Genomic DNA, 15,541 nt, shown 5'->3' on the forward strand with positions numbered 1-15,541 from the left:
TGACCGTGGGTCCTTGTGTCCTTGTGGGTCCTTGTGTCCTTGTGTCGAGACTCCCTACAGGAGGAGTGGCTGTGGTGGCCCTGTATCTCCTTGCTGCTCTCATGTAATGTGCACTAAGCCAGCCCCATCCCCCGTGTCCCTCCAGACCTCTGGCCTCTGTGCGGACACTGCCTTCAGCAGAATCCACAGCAGGAAGCCCTCTTACTCCTTGTCCTTAAATAGCTTCATCTGTGAGCAACTGTCTGTCTGTCTGTCTCCAGGCTGACACTATGAGGCCTTGGAGAGCTGCTTTCTTGGGGGGGGCGGGGTGTCTCCAGGTACCTGGTGAACTTGTGAATGCCGCCTCTGCCGGGTGTGGACACTTGCAGAGAAATACCCAGAAGGACCTTGGTATTTGTAAAGAGCTAGACCCAAGGCCCGGGAGATAGCTCGCCATGAAGAACGCGCACCGTAGCTCGTGCACAGACCTGGATCCAAACCCTGGCGTCCCATGGGAGCGCCCAGCGTGGCATCAGGAGACACTGCGTGGGTAAACGGGAAACCGGGGCCAGGCGGTAGTGCACCTGGTTAAGCACACACATTACAGGGAGCAGGGACCCAGGTTCAAGCCCCCGTTCCCCACCTGTCAAGGGAAAAAGCTTCAGGAGTGGGTGAAACAGTTCTGCAGGGGTCTCATTCTCTAAATCCCCTCCCCTCTCGACTTACCTATTTCTATCCAATAGTAAAATAAAGAAAAATACATTTTAAAATTATTTTTTGAAAAAGGAAGCAGCGTTGGGTGTGTGCCGCCCCCCCCCCCCCCCATTGTGGGGACAGCGGCATTGTGCCAGTGTGAGTCCTGGTGACCAGCACAGATTGAAAACCTATCTGCATCTGTCTGTCCCTGAGTTCTGAGCTGGCCTCGGTGAAGGGGACAGCTCATTGGAGATGGAACATGGGTCAGCCAGGCTCTTGTTGGGGTCAGTCCTGCCCCACGCTGTCTCTCGGGTAAGAGCCCTGGGTCCCTTGGAGCTAGTGCTGGCTCGGAGGCCTTGGCTTGCTTCTTCCTGCCTGGTCACTGGCCTGTCTGGATTGTGCCAGGACCAGAGCTCCAGCTGCCCTGCAACTAAACACACACACACGCGTGCACACACACGCACTCTGTGGAAAGGACAAAGGAGCCTGGCCACCAGCATACCCCCTGCCAGCTTTCTGTCCAGCCCGCCAGCTTGAGTCCCCTCCTGCCCACCTGCCTCGAACCCGGGCCACACTGCCCGCCTCTCCCCACCATCACACTGCCTTAAGTACCCCCCTCCCAAAACCCCTCTCTCTTTCTGTGGTTTTCGGTGAGCTGGGGAGGGAACCCCACCGACTGCTGCAGATGTGGGCAGGGCGGTCACAGGCAGAGCAGGCCTGTCTCCTCAGTGGCATCCCGTTGCCATGGCAACGTGGCCTCCAGCTGAGGGTGCTGGGCCTGCAGAGAGACATGGGGGTGCACCAGGTGTGCACGCTGCCCCCACTGGACTCCACACCCCCTGTTCCTGTTCCTTTTCCTTCCTGGGTACCCTGCGGGGGGCGGGGGGTGCCCACCAGGCAAGACAGCCTTACTGGAGCAGGGTTTTGCTTTGCAGGGTTCAGACTCAAAGCTGGCTACACTTTTTTTTTTTTTCTTTTTAATATTTATTCCCTTTTGTTGCCCTTGTTTTATTGTTGTAGTTATTGTTGTCATTGTTGTTGGATAAGACAGAGAGAAATGGAGAGAGGGGGAGAGAAAGACAGACACCTGCAGACCTGCTTCACCACCTGTAAAGCTACTCCCCTGCAGGTGGGGAGCCGGGGGCTCAAACCGGGATCCTTAAGCCGGTCCTTAAGCGCCACATGCGCTTAACCCGCTGCATTACCTCCCGACTCACAGGCTACACCTAAGGTTGGACATGAACCTCCTGTCCACTTCTCTCAGATGTATCCAAAGCCTTGCGTGTGTGTCTGTGTGTGTCTGTCTGTGTCACACACACACACACACACACACACACACACACACACACACACACACACACACACACCTACCTGTTTCTGCTGAGAGCTCAGTGGCAGAGCACTGGGCCGCCATGCCTTGGGCCCCCAAGTTCTCTCCTCATCACCACAAAAGCTGGAGCTGTGTCTTGGTTCTCTGCTGAGGTTTCTGTCCCTTGCGGCCTCTCTGCCAGGGAAATGCATGATGTCACCCTGAAGCCAGCTCAGACTGGCCCGTCTTTTGCCAGAAGCACTCCCCCCCCCCCCCCAGTGCTGGCTCAGCTGTTGGGGGTCCCCTGCAGCCTGCAAGTGTGACAGTGCCCTCTGCTGGCCACAGGGCCCCATTGCTGGACGAGCTCTGAGCAGACTTGCTGTGGGTGGGGTGGAGAAAGTGACCTGGAAGCTTCCTCAGTGACCGTTCACTTTGCTGCTCAGATAGAAACTAACTCATGGCCGCGTGGTGGACCCGAGGTCGAGCCCCGCCGGTCCCTACCTGCAGGGGGAAAGCTTTATGAGTGGTAAAGCAGGGTGTGGCCCGTGTCTCTGTCTCCCCGCTTCTGATTTCTGGCTGCCTCCATCCAATAAATAAAAATAATTTTAAAAAACCGAAAGAAAAATGATCTCCTGGCAGTGGGGGTGGGGGGGGGTCTTCATCCTTGGAGGACTTGGGGCTGCTGGTCCATCTCACCTGTGCAGCCCAGGCGGTCCCTTCTGGGGAGGAGGGGACTGGGAATGGAGTCGTCACTGGCGCTCCTTAATTGAGACGGACGTTGGCTTATTTGTCTCCTTTCTGTTTCTGTTTTGCTTTGATTCTTGAGAGATGGTGTTTGAATGAACTCACGTGGGGTCTGGAAGCCGGTTTGTAAGTCAACCGCTTTGGAAACGTGTGGAAATTCCAGACAGGCCGGTGGGAGGTGGGAAGTGTGCTTTTGCTGGGCTTTTGTGGTCCCAGCGCTTGGGCGATTGTTTCGGGGGAGGGGTGGGGGTGCTTGAGTTTGAGAGCTGAGCCCAGGAAATGTGTTTGCTTGTGCTGCCAGGCTTCCCTAGCAAAAGGCCACTGCACACACACTGCCTGCCGCGGACGAGGTCTCAGTGGACTTTTGGACTGGCTCTGGCTAAGCTTAGCCAAGAGCCAGTAGTGGGGTGTAGGGGTGTGCATGTGTGTTGTCCGGGGTTCGAGCCCTGGCCCTGTGTTTGCCCAGTCATCACTCTGGTGCTCTCTTTTGAAATAAAGACATCTTAAAAATATATTACTCTGATGAACTGGAAGATCCAGAAAGGTGAGAGCACTGCCCAGCTCTGGTTGGTGGCGGTGCAGGGAATTGAACTTGGGACTTTGGAGCCTCGGGCATGAGAGTCTTTGTATGTAACCCTTATGCTGCTTCCTCTGCCCAAGGCATGAAAGTTTTAAATCACTCCCTTGTTTAGGATTGTCTCCATCTGGAAGATTGGCCTTTTTTCTGTGGCATTACAAGCTCTGACCTCACGGAGCCCCCCTCACCCCCCCCCCCCCATTCTATGTCTAATCAGAGAGGTGTTTTGTCTGTATGTCTGTCTGGGTAGGAAGAACTTGAAAGGAATGGGTGGGACTGCAGGTTCTCTGAGCTCACACTCAAAACCGCCAAACTCTGAGAACATTTGAAAAAAAAGTTTATTTTCAATTTTTAAAATTACTTTTATTTATTGGATCGAGATAGCTAGAAATTGAGAGGGGAGGAGGGAGGGAGACAGAGAGACACCCGCAGCCCTGCTTCACCACTTGGGAAGCTTCCCTCTGCAGGTGGGGACCAGGAATTCAAACCCGGGTGTGCCACCACCCGGCCCCTGCGGACATACTAAGTTTTCACTGCAGCCCCAGGAAAGGAAATTTCTTGCCAAACGTGACCCCTTTGAGTGACACCCCCTAAACACACACACACACACACACACACACACACACACACACACACACACACACACACACGGCTCACATCTTGCCATTTATTTACGCCACAGTACCACTTCACCATCCAACAAGCTCTCTCCTGTGCTGTCCACAGTGCTCCTGTGTGGTATCAGCTCGAGCCCAGACCTGGCATGGATGGCCAGCTGTGCCTCCCAGCCTCGTCAGCTCTGCCCCCTGGAGCCAGGATGAAGCCTCATGTTTGGGGGGTGGGGGGGAACTGCAGCCTCCAGGTTTCCCATGCTGCTCCATGCCTGAACCCTGTCTTTGAACCTCCGGAGAATGATGAGCAAATCTCCCCAGGTGCTGAGCCAGGGTGCAGTCACAGCTGTGCCCAGCGTCCACTGCAGAAAGCCGGCCCCTCCCGCACTTCCCCAGACCTCCCTCCTTCCTGCCTTGACTGCAGCCCTCTTGGCTAAAGAGGAGAGGACGGACAGACACACACACACACACACACACACACACACACACACACACACACACACACACACACACACACACACACCAACACTTACTGCTACCCCATGTGTGTGCTCCACATGGTACCAGGGCTAGAACCCGGCTGAGCTACGTCTCCAGCCCCAGAGTGCCTTGTGATCATGCTGTTATTAGCTGGTCTGGGACTGAAGCCAGCCTTCAGCCAGTGTGTGTCTGCGTCTTGCTGGGCCCTGACCTCCAGAGAACGTGGGTTTGGTTACATCTGGATTTCAGCAGCACTGCAGATACCTTGCCCCCTTAACACTTGGTTATTTTTCTTGGCCCCAGGGTTGTCACCGGGACTGGCGGCTGCACAGCCCCGCATCACTGCTCCCCAGCGGCTGTCCCTTTTTCTTCTTTCATATTTATTTATTTTCCCTTTTGTTGCCCTTGTTTTTTATTGTTGTTGTAGTTATTGTTGTGGGATAGGACAGAGAGAAATGGAGAGAGGAGGGGAAGACAGACGGAGAGAAAGACAGACACCTGCAGACCTGCTTCACCACCTGGGAAGCGACTCCCCTGCAGGTGGGGAGCCGGGGACTCGAACCGGGATCCTTACGCCGGTCCTTGCGCTTTGCGCCATATAGGCTTAACTTTCTTTTAATTTTTATTTACTTATTACCACCTTGAGAAGGGAAGGGTAGCGGTAGGAAGGGAGAGACACCTGCAGCCAGCCCTACTTTACCATGTGAAGTTTTCCCCCTACAGGTGGGGGACCAAAGATTTGAACTGGGTGCTTGCGCTCTGTGATGTGAGTACTTAACTACACTGGGCCTGGCTTTCCCTTTTTCTTTTCTTCTTTTGGGTGTTTTTTTTTTTTTTTTTTTGATCGAGAGAGAAATAGAGATGCCTGTGGATCGGGGACTTGAACCCAGCTCCCTAGTGCAGAGAATTGTTTTGTTATTGGATAGGGGCAGGGAAATTGAGAGGGATGGGGAAGAGAGAGATAGAGATATACCTGCAGGTCCCCCAGGGGCTTGAACCCAGGTCCTTGTGCACTGTAGTGTGTGTGCTGAACCAGGTGCACCACTGCCTGGCCCCCGGTTCAGAGACTTGTACATAGCTTAACTTCTTAAGTCAAATGACTTCAGGCCTTTGAAGTTTCTTTGAAGGTACTTGTAATGCTCTGTTTCTCTCTCCCTCTCCCCCATAACAGAATAGACCCTCTGGGTCTCTGGAGGGTCCTGTCCTGGTATTCCCCTACCCAGCTCTCACAGGCTGGCACATGAGCCTGTTGGCATCAGGCAGAGCCCAAGCCTCTCGGGGCCATCTCCCAGGTCATTCCACAAGTGTGCCCTAGAGCTCTCTTCCAGTCCACGGCCACCCCTGTTCCGCAGCCCCTGGGAGAGGGCAAGATGGCTCCTGTCCCCACCTCCCTCTCGATGCTTCTTCTGGGTAACTCCCTTCCCGTATTGAAGTTGACCGGGTTTTGTCCAGTGGGGACAGCAGCGCTACCAGTGACTGGGCGAGTCTCAGTTGCCATGCGGGGCCTGGTGAGCAGTGTCCCCAGGCCAGCTCAGCTCTGGGGGCCTGTCCCGAGGAAGGACGAACACACATGCACCAGGTCCTCATGAGAAGTTTTGCCGCACGGCCCTGTCCTGCTCAGCCTGCTGGCGGTGGACTCGCTGTCACCATGGGCACCGTGAGCCTTGCCGAGACCCGAGGGGGGGGGCCCTGTGGAGGGGGTGATGGGAGCCAGTCCTCTCCTTTGATTGCACAGTCGAGATCCTTTTCCTTATCCATTTCTCAGGAAGGCCGCCTAATTATACAAATTAAAATTCAAAGGAAAGCAAAAAAAAAAAAAAAGTAGATTATGCCTGGCTGGGAGAATTGGAGGAGATGGGAGGGAGACACATCTCCTCGCCCCTGGCCATACTTGTTATTTGTCACGTCCAAGACGCTCACTAACTTGAGCTGATAAACCCTCTCACCCGCCAAGGCGGCTTCTGTCCAGGGGTCTGTTGTGCGTGGGTGGCCGGACATCTGGGCCAGTTTCACAGGTGGCCGGGGCCCCAGCCCTCTCCGTCTGCATTTGCTGCCTCACCTCGGCCAGAGTGGGGAGCCCCGCCCTGGCTCTCACACACAAGGCGCAGGCTGGCCTGTCCCCCACGGCTGCACCACCTGCCGGGATCCTTGCCTTGGTGGCCCTCGGACTGGCTGTAGGTCGTCCCATGCCGCCCTTGGTCCTTCCAGCTTCAGGGGGTGAATCATTTATGTGTCTGGGAATGGCTCGAGCACCCCTCTGCCCCATCACATAATTATTGCCGTAAATTTTGGGGTGGGGGTTGCTTCTTCGACTTCACAAATGGGAAGGCAGCCATTAGCCTGCTCTCCTGACAGCCTAGGGAGAGCCGCTGGGGTTTCTGTGCCTGGCTCCTCACCCAGTCAGATTCCAGGAAGACAGCTGTGCCCTTATGTCACTGGGGGCTGTAGTAGGGGGGTCCAGAACTGGGATGGTGGCGTGTGACACATGGCCTGGCCTAGTCCCTCCTGCAGGCAAGAACTAGGCGACACCCCCTCTCTCCTTGGGTGTCATTTGGGGTTTCCCACGTGCCACGGCCTTGGCAAGGACACAAACAGGCTGTGGACCTGGGTGTGTGTGTTCATCCCCAGTGTCAATCTGTTCACTGTTCCTGGGGTGTGTCTCTGTCCCTGTGTGAACCTTCCAGAAAGTTCCAGAGACAGTGCTAGGTCAGCTTTGCTTGGGCCTTGAATGAGCCCTGTAGGTCCGGAGGCCTTTGTCACATCTTGGCCTCCCACCAGAACGATGACTTGGCTGTCACCTGGCTCGCCACAGGTGCAGTCACAGCCGTGCATCTCAGGGCAGGTGTGCCCAGCACCTGCTCCCTGGCTGCTCTGGCTCCAGACACCAGCCTGTGGCTCAGGACAGGTGGCAGTGTGGCCCGGTGCTGCTGCTGTCCTCTCAGGAAAGGCGACGGTGCCGTCCATATGTCCCCAAGCGAGCAGGCAGGAGATTGGGGGGGCTGACTGACAGTAGCCGTGCGCCCTGGTAGAGAGTGGTCTCTGGCCTCAGGACCTTCTGTCCCGTGTCCACGGGTGTCCGGAGAGTAAGGCTTCCTTTCTCCTTATTCCAGGGTTCCTAGCGTTGGCGTGATGCCCACAGCCTCCTGCCAGAGCCCCTGAGTTCCTGAGGACCGCCTGGCCTGCTGAATCAGAGAGCTCCATAAAGAATGGCCCTTGTGGATAAGCACAAAGTCAAGCGACAACGATTGGACAGGATCTGCGAAGGTAAGAGCCGGCACAGCAGGCCCCGGGCCCCACAGCCTGTGCCTCTCCTTACCCCTGCGCGTGCGCTTCCTGGCTCTGGGCAGCAAGCTGTGCTCACCCCACTTGGGACTAAGCCATGACAGCTGGGCCTCGGGGTGACAGGGCACGTCCTCCTGGCTGGCTGGGTGCCCTTCACGGGCCCCTTGCCACTGGAGCGTGTCAGCTGCCGCGGGCCCTCAGGGGTCATTGTCAGTGGGTGATCCTGCCATGCTCGCTCTGAAAATGTCTGAGACGGAGCGGCCAGTGAACAAACAGGATGGATGTATTCATGGGATGGGGGGATACTTTCTCTTTTTTATTTAGTTTTCTTTGGTCTTACTAGTTTTAAATACTGATTTACAGAATCATAAAATAAGGGCTATAATTCCCCACCTTTCCTCTCCATGTATCTGCCCCCTTTTCCCCCCTGGTCCTGTCCCCTCTTCCTTTCTAAGTCGTGCCTACACCTCTTACTACTTCTGAATGTCCCTTTTTTTTTTTTTTTTTTTTTCCCCCTCTTTTCTTTCCGGGTCCTGATGGAGTTGCTCTGGTCCTCCCCCCCCCCCCCCCCCCCGGTATGTATCCCCCTGGGAGTATGGACCCAAATTCTTTCTGGGGTGCAGATGGGAGTTCTGGCTTATGTAATTGCTTCTCCCGTGAGCATGGGCATTGGCAGGTGGCCCACACCCCAGCCCGTCTCTACGACAGACAGGCTGGTGAGGACAGCACAGTGCCAAGCACCCAGGCTCTAGAAACTCCACCCCGAGCTCTTGGTCTGACCACGTCTCAAACTGGCCTGAACCTCCGTTTTCAGCCTCGTCTGAAATTCCTTCTGCTCTGGCATTTGGTTCCGCCCCTCTGGGTACCTGGCATCGAGCATGACTGGGGTGCTGCTGTGAGAGTCACCGTGTGGCAGGTCCCTCTTAATGCTGATAGTTTGCCGATGGCGTTTGTGAATTGTACCCAAGACCTTGACCAGCCACAGAGGTCACTTGACTTGCTCCCAGAACCCAGGGGTCCGCGGGAAGGCTTGCCGTGCAGGCACCGGGCCCCAGTATTGACGCTGGCTGAGAGAAATGGCCGTTGGCCTGGGCATGAGGCACTGTCTGTTACAGGCATCGCCCTGTGCCCGCCGCGTCAGCCAGAGAGGTGTGGACAGTGCGCCCCGTGGGGGAGAGGGGAAGGAAGGTTGGCCTCGCCTGTTTGCTTCTTAGTGAGATGAAGTTGCTGCTGAGACGGTTGACTTCTGTCCAGCTCTTTCCCCAGGAAGGTTCATTCTGGTTCCCAAGGGAGCCAGGGACACCTTGTACTCTCAGGCCCCTCGAGGAGGCGATGGGGGGGGGGCTCTTTCTCCTTATCTTTTCTGTCAAAGAAGAGTGAGTGCACTGCAAGTCTGATTTGTCCTGTTACTTGGGGGACACTCGGGCCATCTCCAGGGCCTCCACAGTTGCGTTAGCAGGTACCTTTAGCCCCAAAATGTAGATTTTTGAGAACTGGCATCCATGGTATTTATTGCTGTACGTTATAATTACACGTTGGGATGGGGCAATTATGTACATTTCCAGTAATTATGTGATTAGCAATAATTGCATTAGCTATGTAAATATACAATAGTCAAGTAGATAAGACTTCAAACTTCCCAGCCCGCTGTCACTGTCTGCTGTGACACTGTCACATGGAAACGTCACATGCGGAGGGTAGATAGCACAATGGTTATGCAAACAGACTCTTCATGCCTGAGGCTCCAAAGTCCCAGGTTCAACCCCCCGTACCACCATAAGCCAGAGCTGAACTGTGCTTTGGTTAAAAAATAAAAAGTGGGAGTCGGGCGGTAGCGCAGCAGGTTAAGCGCACATGGCACAAAGTGTAAGGACCTGTGTAAGGATCCCGGTTTGAGCCCCCGGCTCCCCACCTTCAGGGGAGTCGCTTCACAGGCGGTGAAGCTGGTCTGCAGGTGTCTGTCTTTCTCTCCCCCTCTCTGTCTTCCCCATCTCTCTCCATTTCTCTCTGTCCTGTCTTAACAATGAACAACATCAACAACAATAATAACCACAACAAGGGCAACAAAAGGGGGAAAATGGCCTCCAGGAGCGGTGGATTCATGGTGCAGGCACTGAGCCCCTGCAATGACCCTGGAGGCAAAAAAGAGAGAGAGGAGACACACCTGCTGCCCTGTTTCAACTCTCATGAAACTTTACCCCCTGTAGGTGGGGGCCACAGACTTGAACTCAGGTCCTTACACACTGTAATGTGAGCACTGAACCAGGTGTGCTGTAACCCCCCCCTTTGTATCTGTGTCGGGGTTCCCCGAGGTGGGTGGGGCCTAAGGGGCACTTGGTTTGTCGTCCCCTGGGACATCCCCCCAGAAAGGGCTTTCTGGCTTCTGCATCTGAAACGGGACCACCAGTAGACACAGACGTACTTGTCGAGCTTGGACCCTTCTTGGGTCAGTGTCTTGGCGGTTTGTTGGTCTGTCTGTCTAAGGCGCCATTCCCAGTCTGGCAGGGGAAGTCCCAGTGACTGGGTCAAGTCTGGGGGCAGATAGCATATTGGTTCTGCAAAGAGACTCTCGTGTCTGACGCTCCAAAGTCCCAGGTTCAATCCCCCACACCACCATAAGCCAGAACTGAGCTGGGCTCTGGTTTAGAAATAAGGTCTTAACGCCCAGAAAGCAGGGAGCGGCTGCTGCTCCCCCACTTTGCTTCCCCATGCCAGGGCTTTGGGCTTTGGCCTCTGCTGCAGCCTGCAAGGAATAATTCCACATTATGCACATGGTTGGGGGGGGGGGGGTTCCCTTCCCTGATCCCCCCTCCCCCCACCTAGCGGAGGCATCTATTTCATGAGAATGCAAAGACGCCACCTGACTTGTCTGGTTCCTCTTAGAGATGCACCCAGAGAGTGACCTGCCCCAGAAACATTTGGGGGAGGGGATGGGGGGGCTCTAGCCCTGGAGCCCACTCCCGCCACCCAGGACTCTCATTCCTGTGTGGAAGATTAACATTTCCTTGGGCGGATTAAGTCCCCAGTGACATGAAAGCCAAAAGCTGTCTCTTTCTGTTTCCTTCTGTTACTCTCAAGCTGAGGGGCCTGGGTGGGGTGAGGCGCCATCCCCCCACCCCAGGACTAGGGGTAGGGGTGGTAGTGCAGGGAGAGGGAGCTGAGTTTATCCCCAACCCCCCCCCCCCCAAAGTTGGGGAGACCAGCCCGAAGCCTGAATTAATCCCCAGCTGCCACTGGCCAGCTTCATCGGGCTAGAGAGAGATGTCACATGGAACAAAAGCTTTCAGGTTTTTATTTAGCTCCTAATCCGTGTGCCCAGGGAGGCCGAGACCATGTGAGCAGGGAGTCTGGAGGAGGAGGGTGAAGAGGGTGAGGGTGGCCCGTTGCTGCCTTTTGGGGACCCATCCAGCCCTCCAGCTTGGGGGCCTGAGGATCTGGGGACGTCGCTGCCTTTTGCTGCTAAGGTTTCCAGGATTAATAATTCAGGCCGCACTAGGAAAGCAGAACCCTGCCAGGAGCAGGCAGCCACCGACCAGCTCAGGGATGCTGTGTCACTAAGGAGTGGCCGCCGGCCTCCTCCCCCCCCCCTCCTCCTCCTCCTCCTCCTCACCCACTGGCTCCGGCTTTCATGCCGATCTCCAGCAGACACGCCAACATCGCTCGCTCGCAGAGTTGGGATGCCGCCGGCTGGTACGAGGACCCCTGGGAGGTGGCTGAGGGACCCCGGGCCCCGGGCCGGAGGGGATCGCTGACGGACGGAGACGGGCTGTGGGTGGAGCAGCCCTACCCGGGGCCGCACGGGCTGGCCATGCCCGGCGGCCCCCAGCCCTACCTGCCCCGGGAGGCCTTCTTCAGCCCGGCGGCCGGCAGGAAGAGCTCCACGCCCGACTCTGCCGCCTTCTACACCAGCCGACAGGCGGTGCTGGCCCCCGGGGCCCTGCTGCAGCGGGGAGACTACTACGGCGAGACCCCCAGAGATCCGAGACCACCCCGCGAGGCCGCAGGGGCCAGGCCCGGCCCCGGTGTCGGGGTGCTGGGCTGCAGGCTGACGTGGGAGCAGGCGCAGGGCCGCGGGGCCATGTACACGGACCCCGGCGGTAAGGCAATCCCCCCGGGCCCGCCGCGGACGCAGGGCAGGCCGCGCTATCCCGGGGGGCTGCCTGACAGCGGCTATGGGCCGGAGGGGCCCCCGTTCTACGCCCAAGCCGGAGAGAGGCCGGGGCTTCCTGGCAGGCAGGCTGCTCCCACTTGCCTGGTGGTGGACGCTGCCCCAGAGGGCAACCCGGGTTTGGGGGACGGCCGTGCCCCCGGCCCCTCCAAGCCCGTCTCCTACGAAGGCGCGCGGCCAGACTTCCTGGCGCTGCTGCGGGCCGGGGGGCTGGCCGAGGTCACCGTGCTGGCCCTCCTGCGGCAGGGCTTCGACTCGCCGGCGGTGCTGGCCACCTTGGAGGACTCGGACATCAAGTGCGTGGCCCCCAACCTGGGCCAGGCCCGCGTGCTGGCCCATCTGGCTGCCGCCTGCCGGACAGACATGCAGCTGCAGAGGCTGGGCCCCGGCCCCCCCGGTCCCCCGGGCCCTGCAGGCCCCCCAGGCCGCCCACGCTCCAGCAGCTTTGGCCACCAAGGCCCACTCCCGCCAGCCGAGCTGCCCTCGCTGGCCACTGGGGACACGGCCCAGCGGCCCTCCAGCGCCCCGTCCCAGCACCTCCTGGAGACCGCGGCCACGTACTCCAGCCCCAGAGCTGCGGTGCCCCACTTCCCTGCCAGCTCCGGGTACAGCTCGCCGGTGCCCTATGCCCTGACCGCCCGGCTGGATCCCCCACCCCAGCTAGGGGGCGCCTTGTCGAACCCGGGCCCCAGGACGGCCTACCCCACATCCTACACGGTGCCCATGGAACTGCTGAAGCGGGAGCGCGGGGCCACCGGCACGCCCCTGGCCAGCCCCCAACTTCTGAGGAAGCCAGGGGCCCCCCCGGAGCCGGCCTCCCTGCCCCCGGCCGGCCAGAGCTTGCGCACGCCGCACTCGCCCTACCAGAAGGTGGCCCGGCGCACGGGGGCTCCCATCATTGTGTCCACCTTGCTGGCTTCAGAAGCAAGTAATGCCACCCCCTCCCCTCCTTTCCTCGTCTGGGAGGCTGGGGTGCATGGGCGGTGGGGACGGGGGACTGCTAGGTGGCTGCAGGCTGAACCCCAAGGGAGCTGACATGGGGACCTTTCTCTGCTCTGTTGCCCAAGCATGCCACATGGGAGTCTCCAGGCCAGTCAAGAGCGTGGCCCCTCTTTGGTCCCTGGGCAAGCAGGGGTGGGGGGTGGGGGGGAGGTTGCATACTTCCCAAGACACTTGGCTTTGCTCTCCCCACCCCCCGCAAGTTCTAGAAGGTTCAAACTCAGGGCCATGCTTTCGTTCAAAAAAGATTAATTTTATTATTTTTTTTGTTTTATTTATTTTACTTACTTTGTTATTTAACAGAGCACTGTTGAGCTCTGGCTCATGGTGGTGCAGGGGATTGAACTCGGGAGTTTGGTGCCTCGGGCATGAGTCTGTTTGCAGAATCACCAGGCTATCTACCCCCTAACTTCTTTATTGGATAGAAATCAAGAGGGGAGGTAGACATGGGCAGCCCTGCTTCACCTATTGTGAAGTTTCCCTCCTGCAGGTGGAGACGGGGCTTGAACCGGGGTCCGTGTGCACCGACATGCGCTTATCCAGGTGCGCCTCTGCTGGTCAGCCAGCGCTCGGGCCTCTCGTCTCGCTTTGCTCTGTGGGGCCTTGCTCGCTCCCACGTACGTGTCTCTGGTCGTGCTCCCAGGCCGCCTTTTCACAGAGATGGAGAGAGACGCTGCACTGTGTCCCTGGCTAAGATATGCCCCTGCCCACTGAGCAGTCCTTCCAACCTTTAAACGAGACACTCCCCCAGCCCCCCCCCCCCCCCAACACAGGGTGGAGGCAGTGAGGTGAAGATGAGGGTGAAAAGTAAAAGTGTGTCTGGTTAATAAGGCCTCTCACTACGGCGTGGGGGGGGGGACCTGGCCTTGAGGCCTGGCCCTGCCCTGATCTGTGGAGTGAGAATCATTCACTCAGTGGAAGCTTCCTTAGCAGGCAACTCTGAGAAACCAAAATGCTCCTTGTGCCTTCTCAGCTGACCACAGGGCCTAGTTTCCAAAGGGAGACAGAGTGTTAGGTCTCTCTCCCCCCAAGAGATCTCTGATGTGTGTGCGCACACCCAACGTTCCTTCCTGAACCCTGATGGCATGGTGGGTGAGGTCGGGTTGGTATTTTTTTCCCTGTGGGGGAGCTGTGCCTTCTGCCTCCCCCCACACACACCCCCAACATTCTTCCTCTGCAGCCACCTCATTTGCATGGCGATGACATTTGTTGCTCCAGTAATTTCATCTGATAATGGCCCGGCTTGCAAAGCGGATCTGAAAGCATATTCCTTAATTACGTGTTGCTAGGCAACGGGAAGGACCGGCCCTAAGCTGGGGAAAGATTATCTCCCCGGCTCTCCCTGCTTCTGGGGGGGCCTGGGGAGCCGCCACCTTCTCCCCTGCTTGGCTTCACGTAGCACCCACCTGGGGGCAGTTTGGGGAGAGGGGTCCCGGCTAGGGGGTGGGGGGATGGTTCTTGGAGCCGGAGTGCCAGCCTTCAGCACAAGCAGAAGGTGTCGGTTTTTGGTTTCCGCAGTGTGGCCGTGAGCCAGACGCCAGCAGAGAGATGTCTCTTTCCCGTGATGGCTCCGGGAGCCCTCGCTGTCCCCTCTCGTGCATTGCATTCTGGGTGCCACCCTCAGCCTTGTCACTGACAAGGCTGTTTGTGCTTGGTGACTTGGGAGCAGCCCATCTCTGTGGCATTGAGGGAAGATAGCCACACACACACACACACACACACACACACACACACACACACGGCTGGAGCAGGGACCCTCCACAGCCTCCCTGTTGGGTGATGGCTGGGGCTTGGCCAGTCCCTGCCATGTGGAGGGGCCAGGGGCACCCCAGGTTTAATGTGTCACTCGGGAGAGGCCATCTGTGTGTCTTGAGGAGGAAAGGATGTTTGCACCCCCCCCCCCTCGCCCCCGTCTCCATGGTTATCGCTGGGGCTCAGTGTTGTCACTATGAATCCACTGCTCCTGGTGGCCATTTTTTCCATATTATTGGAGAGAAATGGAGAGAGGCAGAGAGACCCCTGCAGGTGGGGAGCCAGGGGCTAGAATCCGGTTCCTTGTGCGGATCCTTGAGCACACAGCGCTACATTTGTTTAACCAGGTGTGCCGCTGCTTCTCAGCATCTGGCTTTCAATCCTTCTGATCTCCGGCTCTGGGGCCCCATGTCTGCATTTCTGGCTCCAGATGTGGCTCTCGGGGTCCTGTTGGCAAATGTGGTGACCTGGCAAGAGACAGCCCCAGCCTGTGGGCACTCGTGCAGACCACTCCGCCCTGGCACAGGACTAGAACCTTCTGGCAGTGGCTGCAGGCAGTGTCCTGGGACAGGCTGAGGGTGTCCGCCGTGTGGCGGGTGCTCTTGTAGGTACAGCCGGCCTTAAGGTGTGTCTGTGACTCTCGCTCCTAGTCCCTGGGACAGACGGTGTTTTCTGTGGTGCCAGCACTGGAGGCCCCTGGGGTCAGCTGTGTCCCCGCCGTGAAGAGCTTTCTGGAAGGGCCTATGTCCCTCACACCTGCAAGTCCCATGCTTGCTCTCACTGAGCTCTACCCCCGACTCTCTGTGGCTCCCCTCCCATTATGAGACGCACCTGGGGACCGGGGCAGGAGGGTGTCACCTTCTGGGGGCGACAAGTGTTACCTGGGTGCTAACCCCTGCCCCTCTGGGGGCAGCTCTGTGGATGGTGAAGCAGGCTCTTCTGTG

At 57.7% G+C, this 15,541-nt stretch overlaps 1 protein-coding gene across 3 annotated transcripts in view; it reads left to right on the plus strand.

Moving 5' to 3' along the window:
• The window catches only part of CTBP2 (C-terminal binding protein 2), a 95,157-nt gene that overhangs the window by 70,863 nt on the left and 8,753 nt on the right, over window positions 1-15,541 (plus strand). For 2 of the 3 annotated variants that reach the window (XM_060171097.1, XM_060171098.1), the window contains one exon: window positions 7,507-7,660. In XM_060171097.1, coding sequence (XP_060027080.1) covers window positions 7,603-7,660 — 58 coding nt within the window. In that variant the 5' untranslated portion in view covers window positions 7,507-7,602. Of the gene's footprint in view, window positions 1-7,506; window positions 7,661-11,291; window positions 12,775-15,541 lie in introns of those variants that run through there. The other variant, XM_060171099.1, reaches the window with a different exon arrangement.

Source organism: Erinaceus europaeus, chromosome 14 (assembly GCF_950295315.1).
Source record: "Erinaceus europaeus chromosome 14, mEriEur2.1, whole genome shotgun sequence".
In the NCBI taxonomy this organism is placed as follows: domain Eukaryota; kingdom Metazoa; phylum Chordata; class Mammalia; order Eulipotyphla; family Erinaceidae; genus Erinaceus; species Erinaceus europaeus.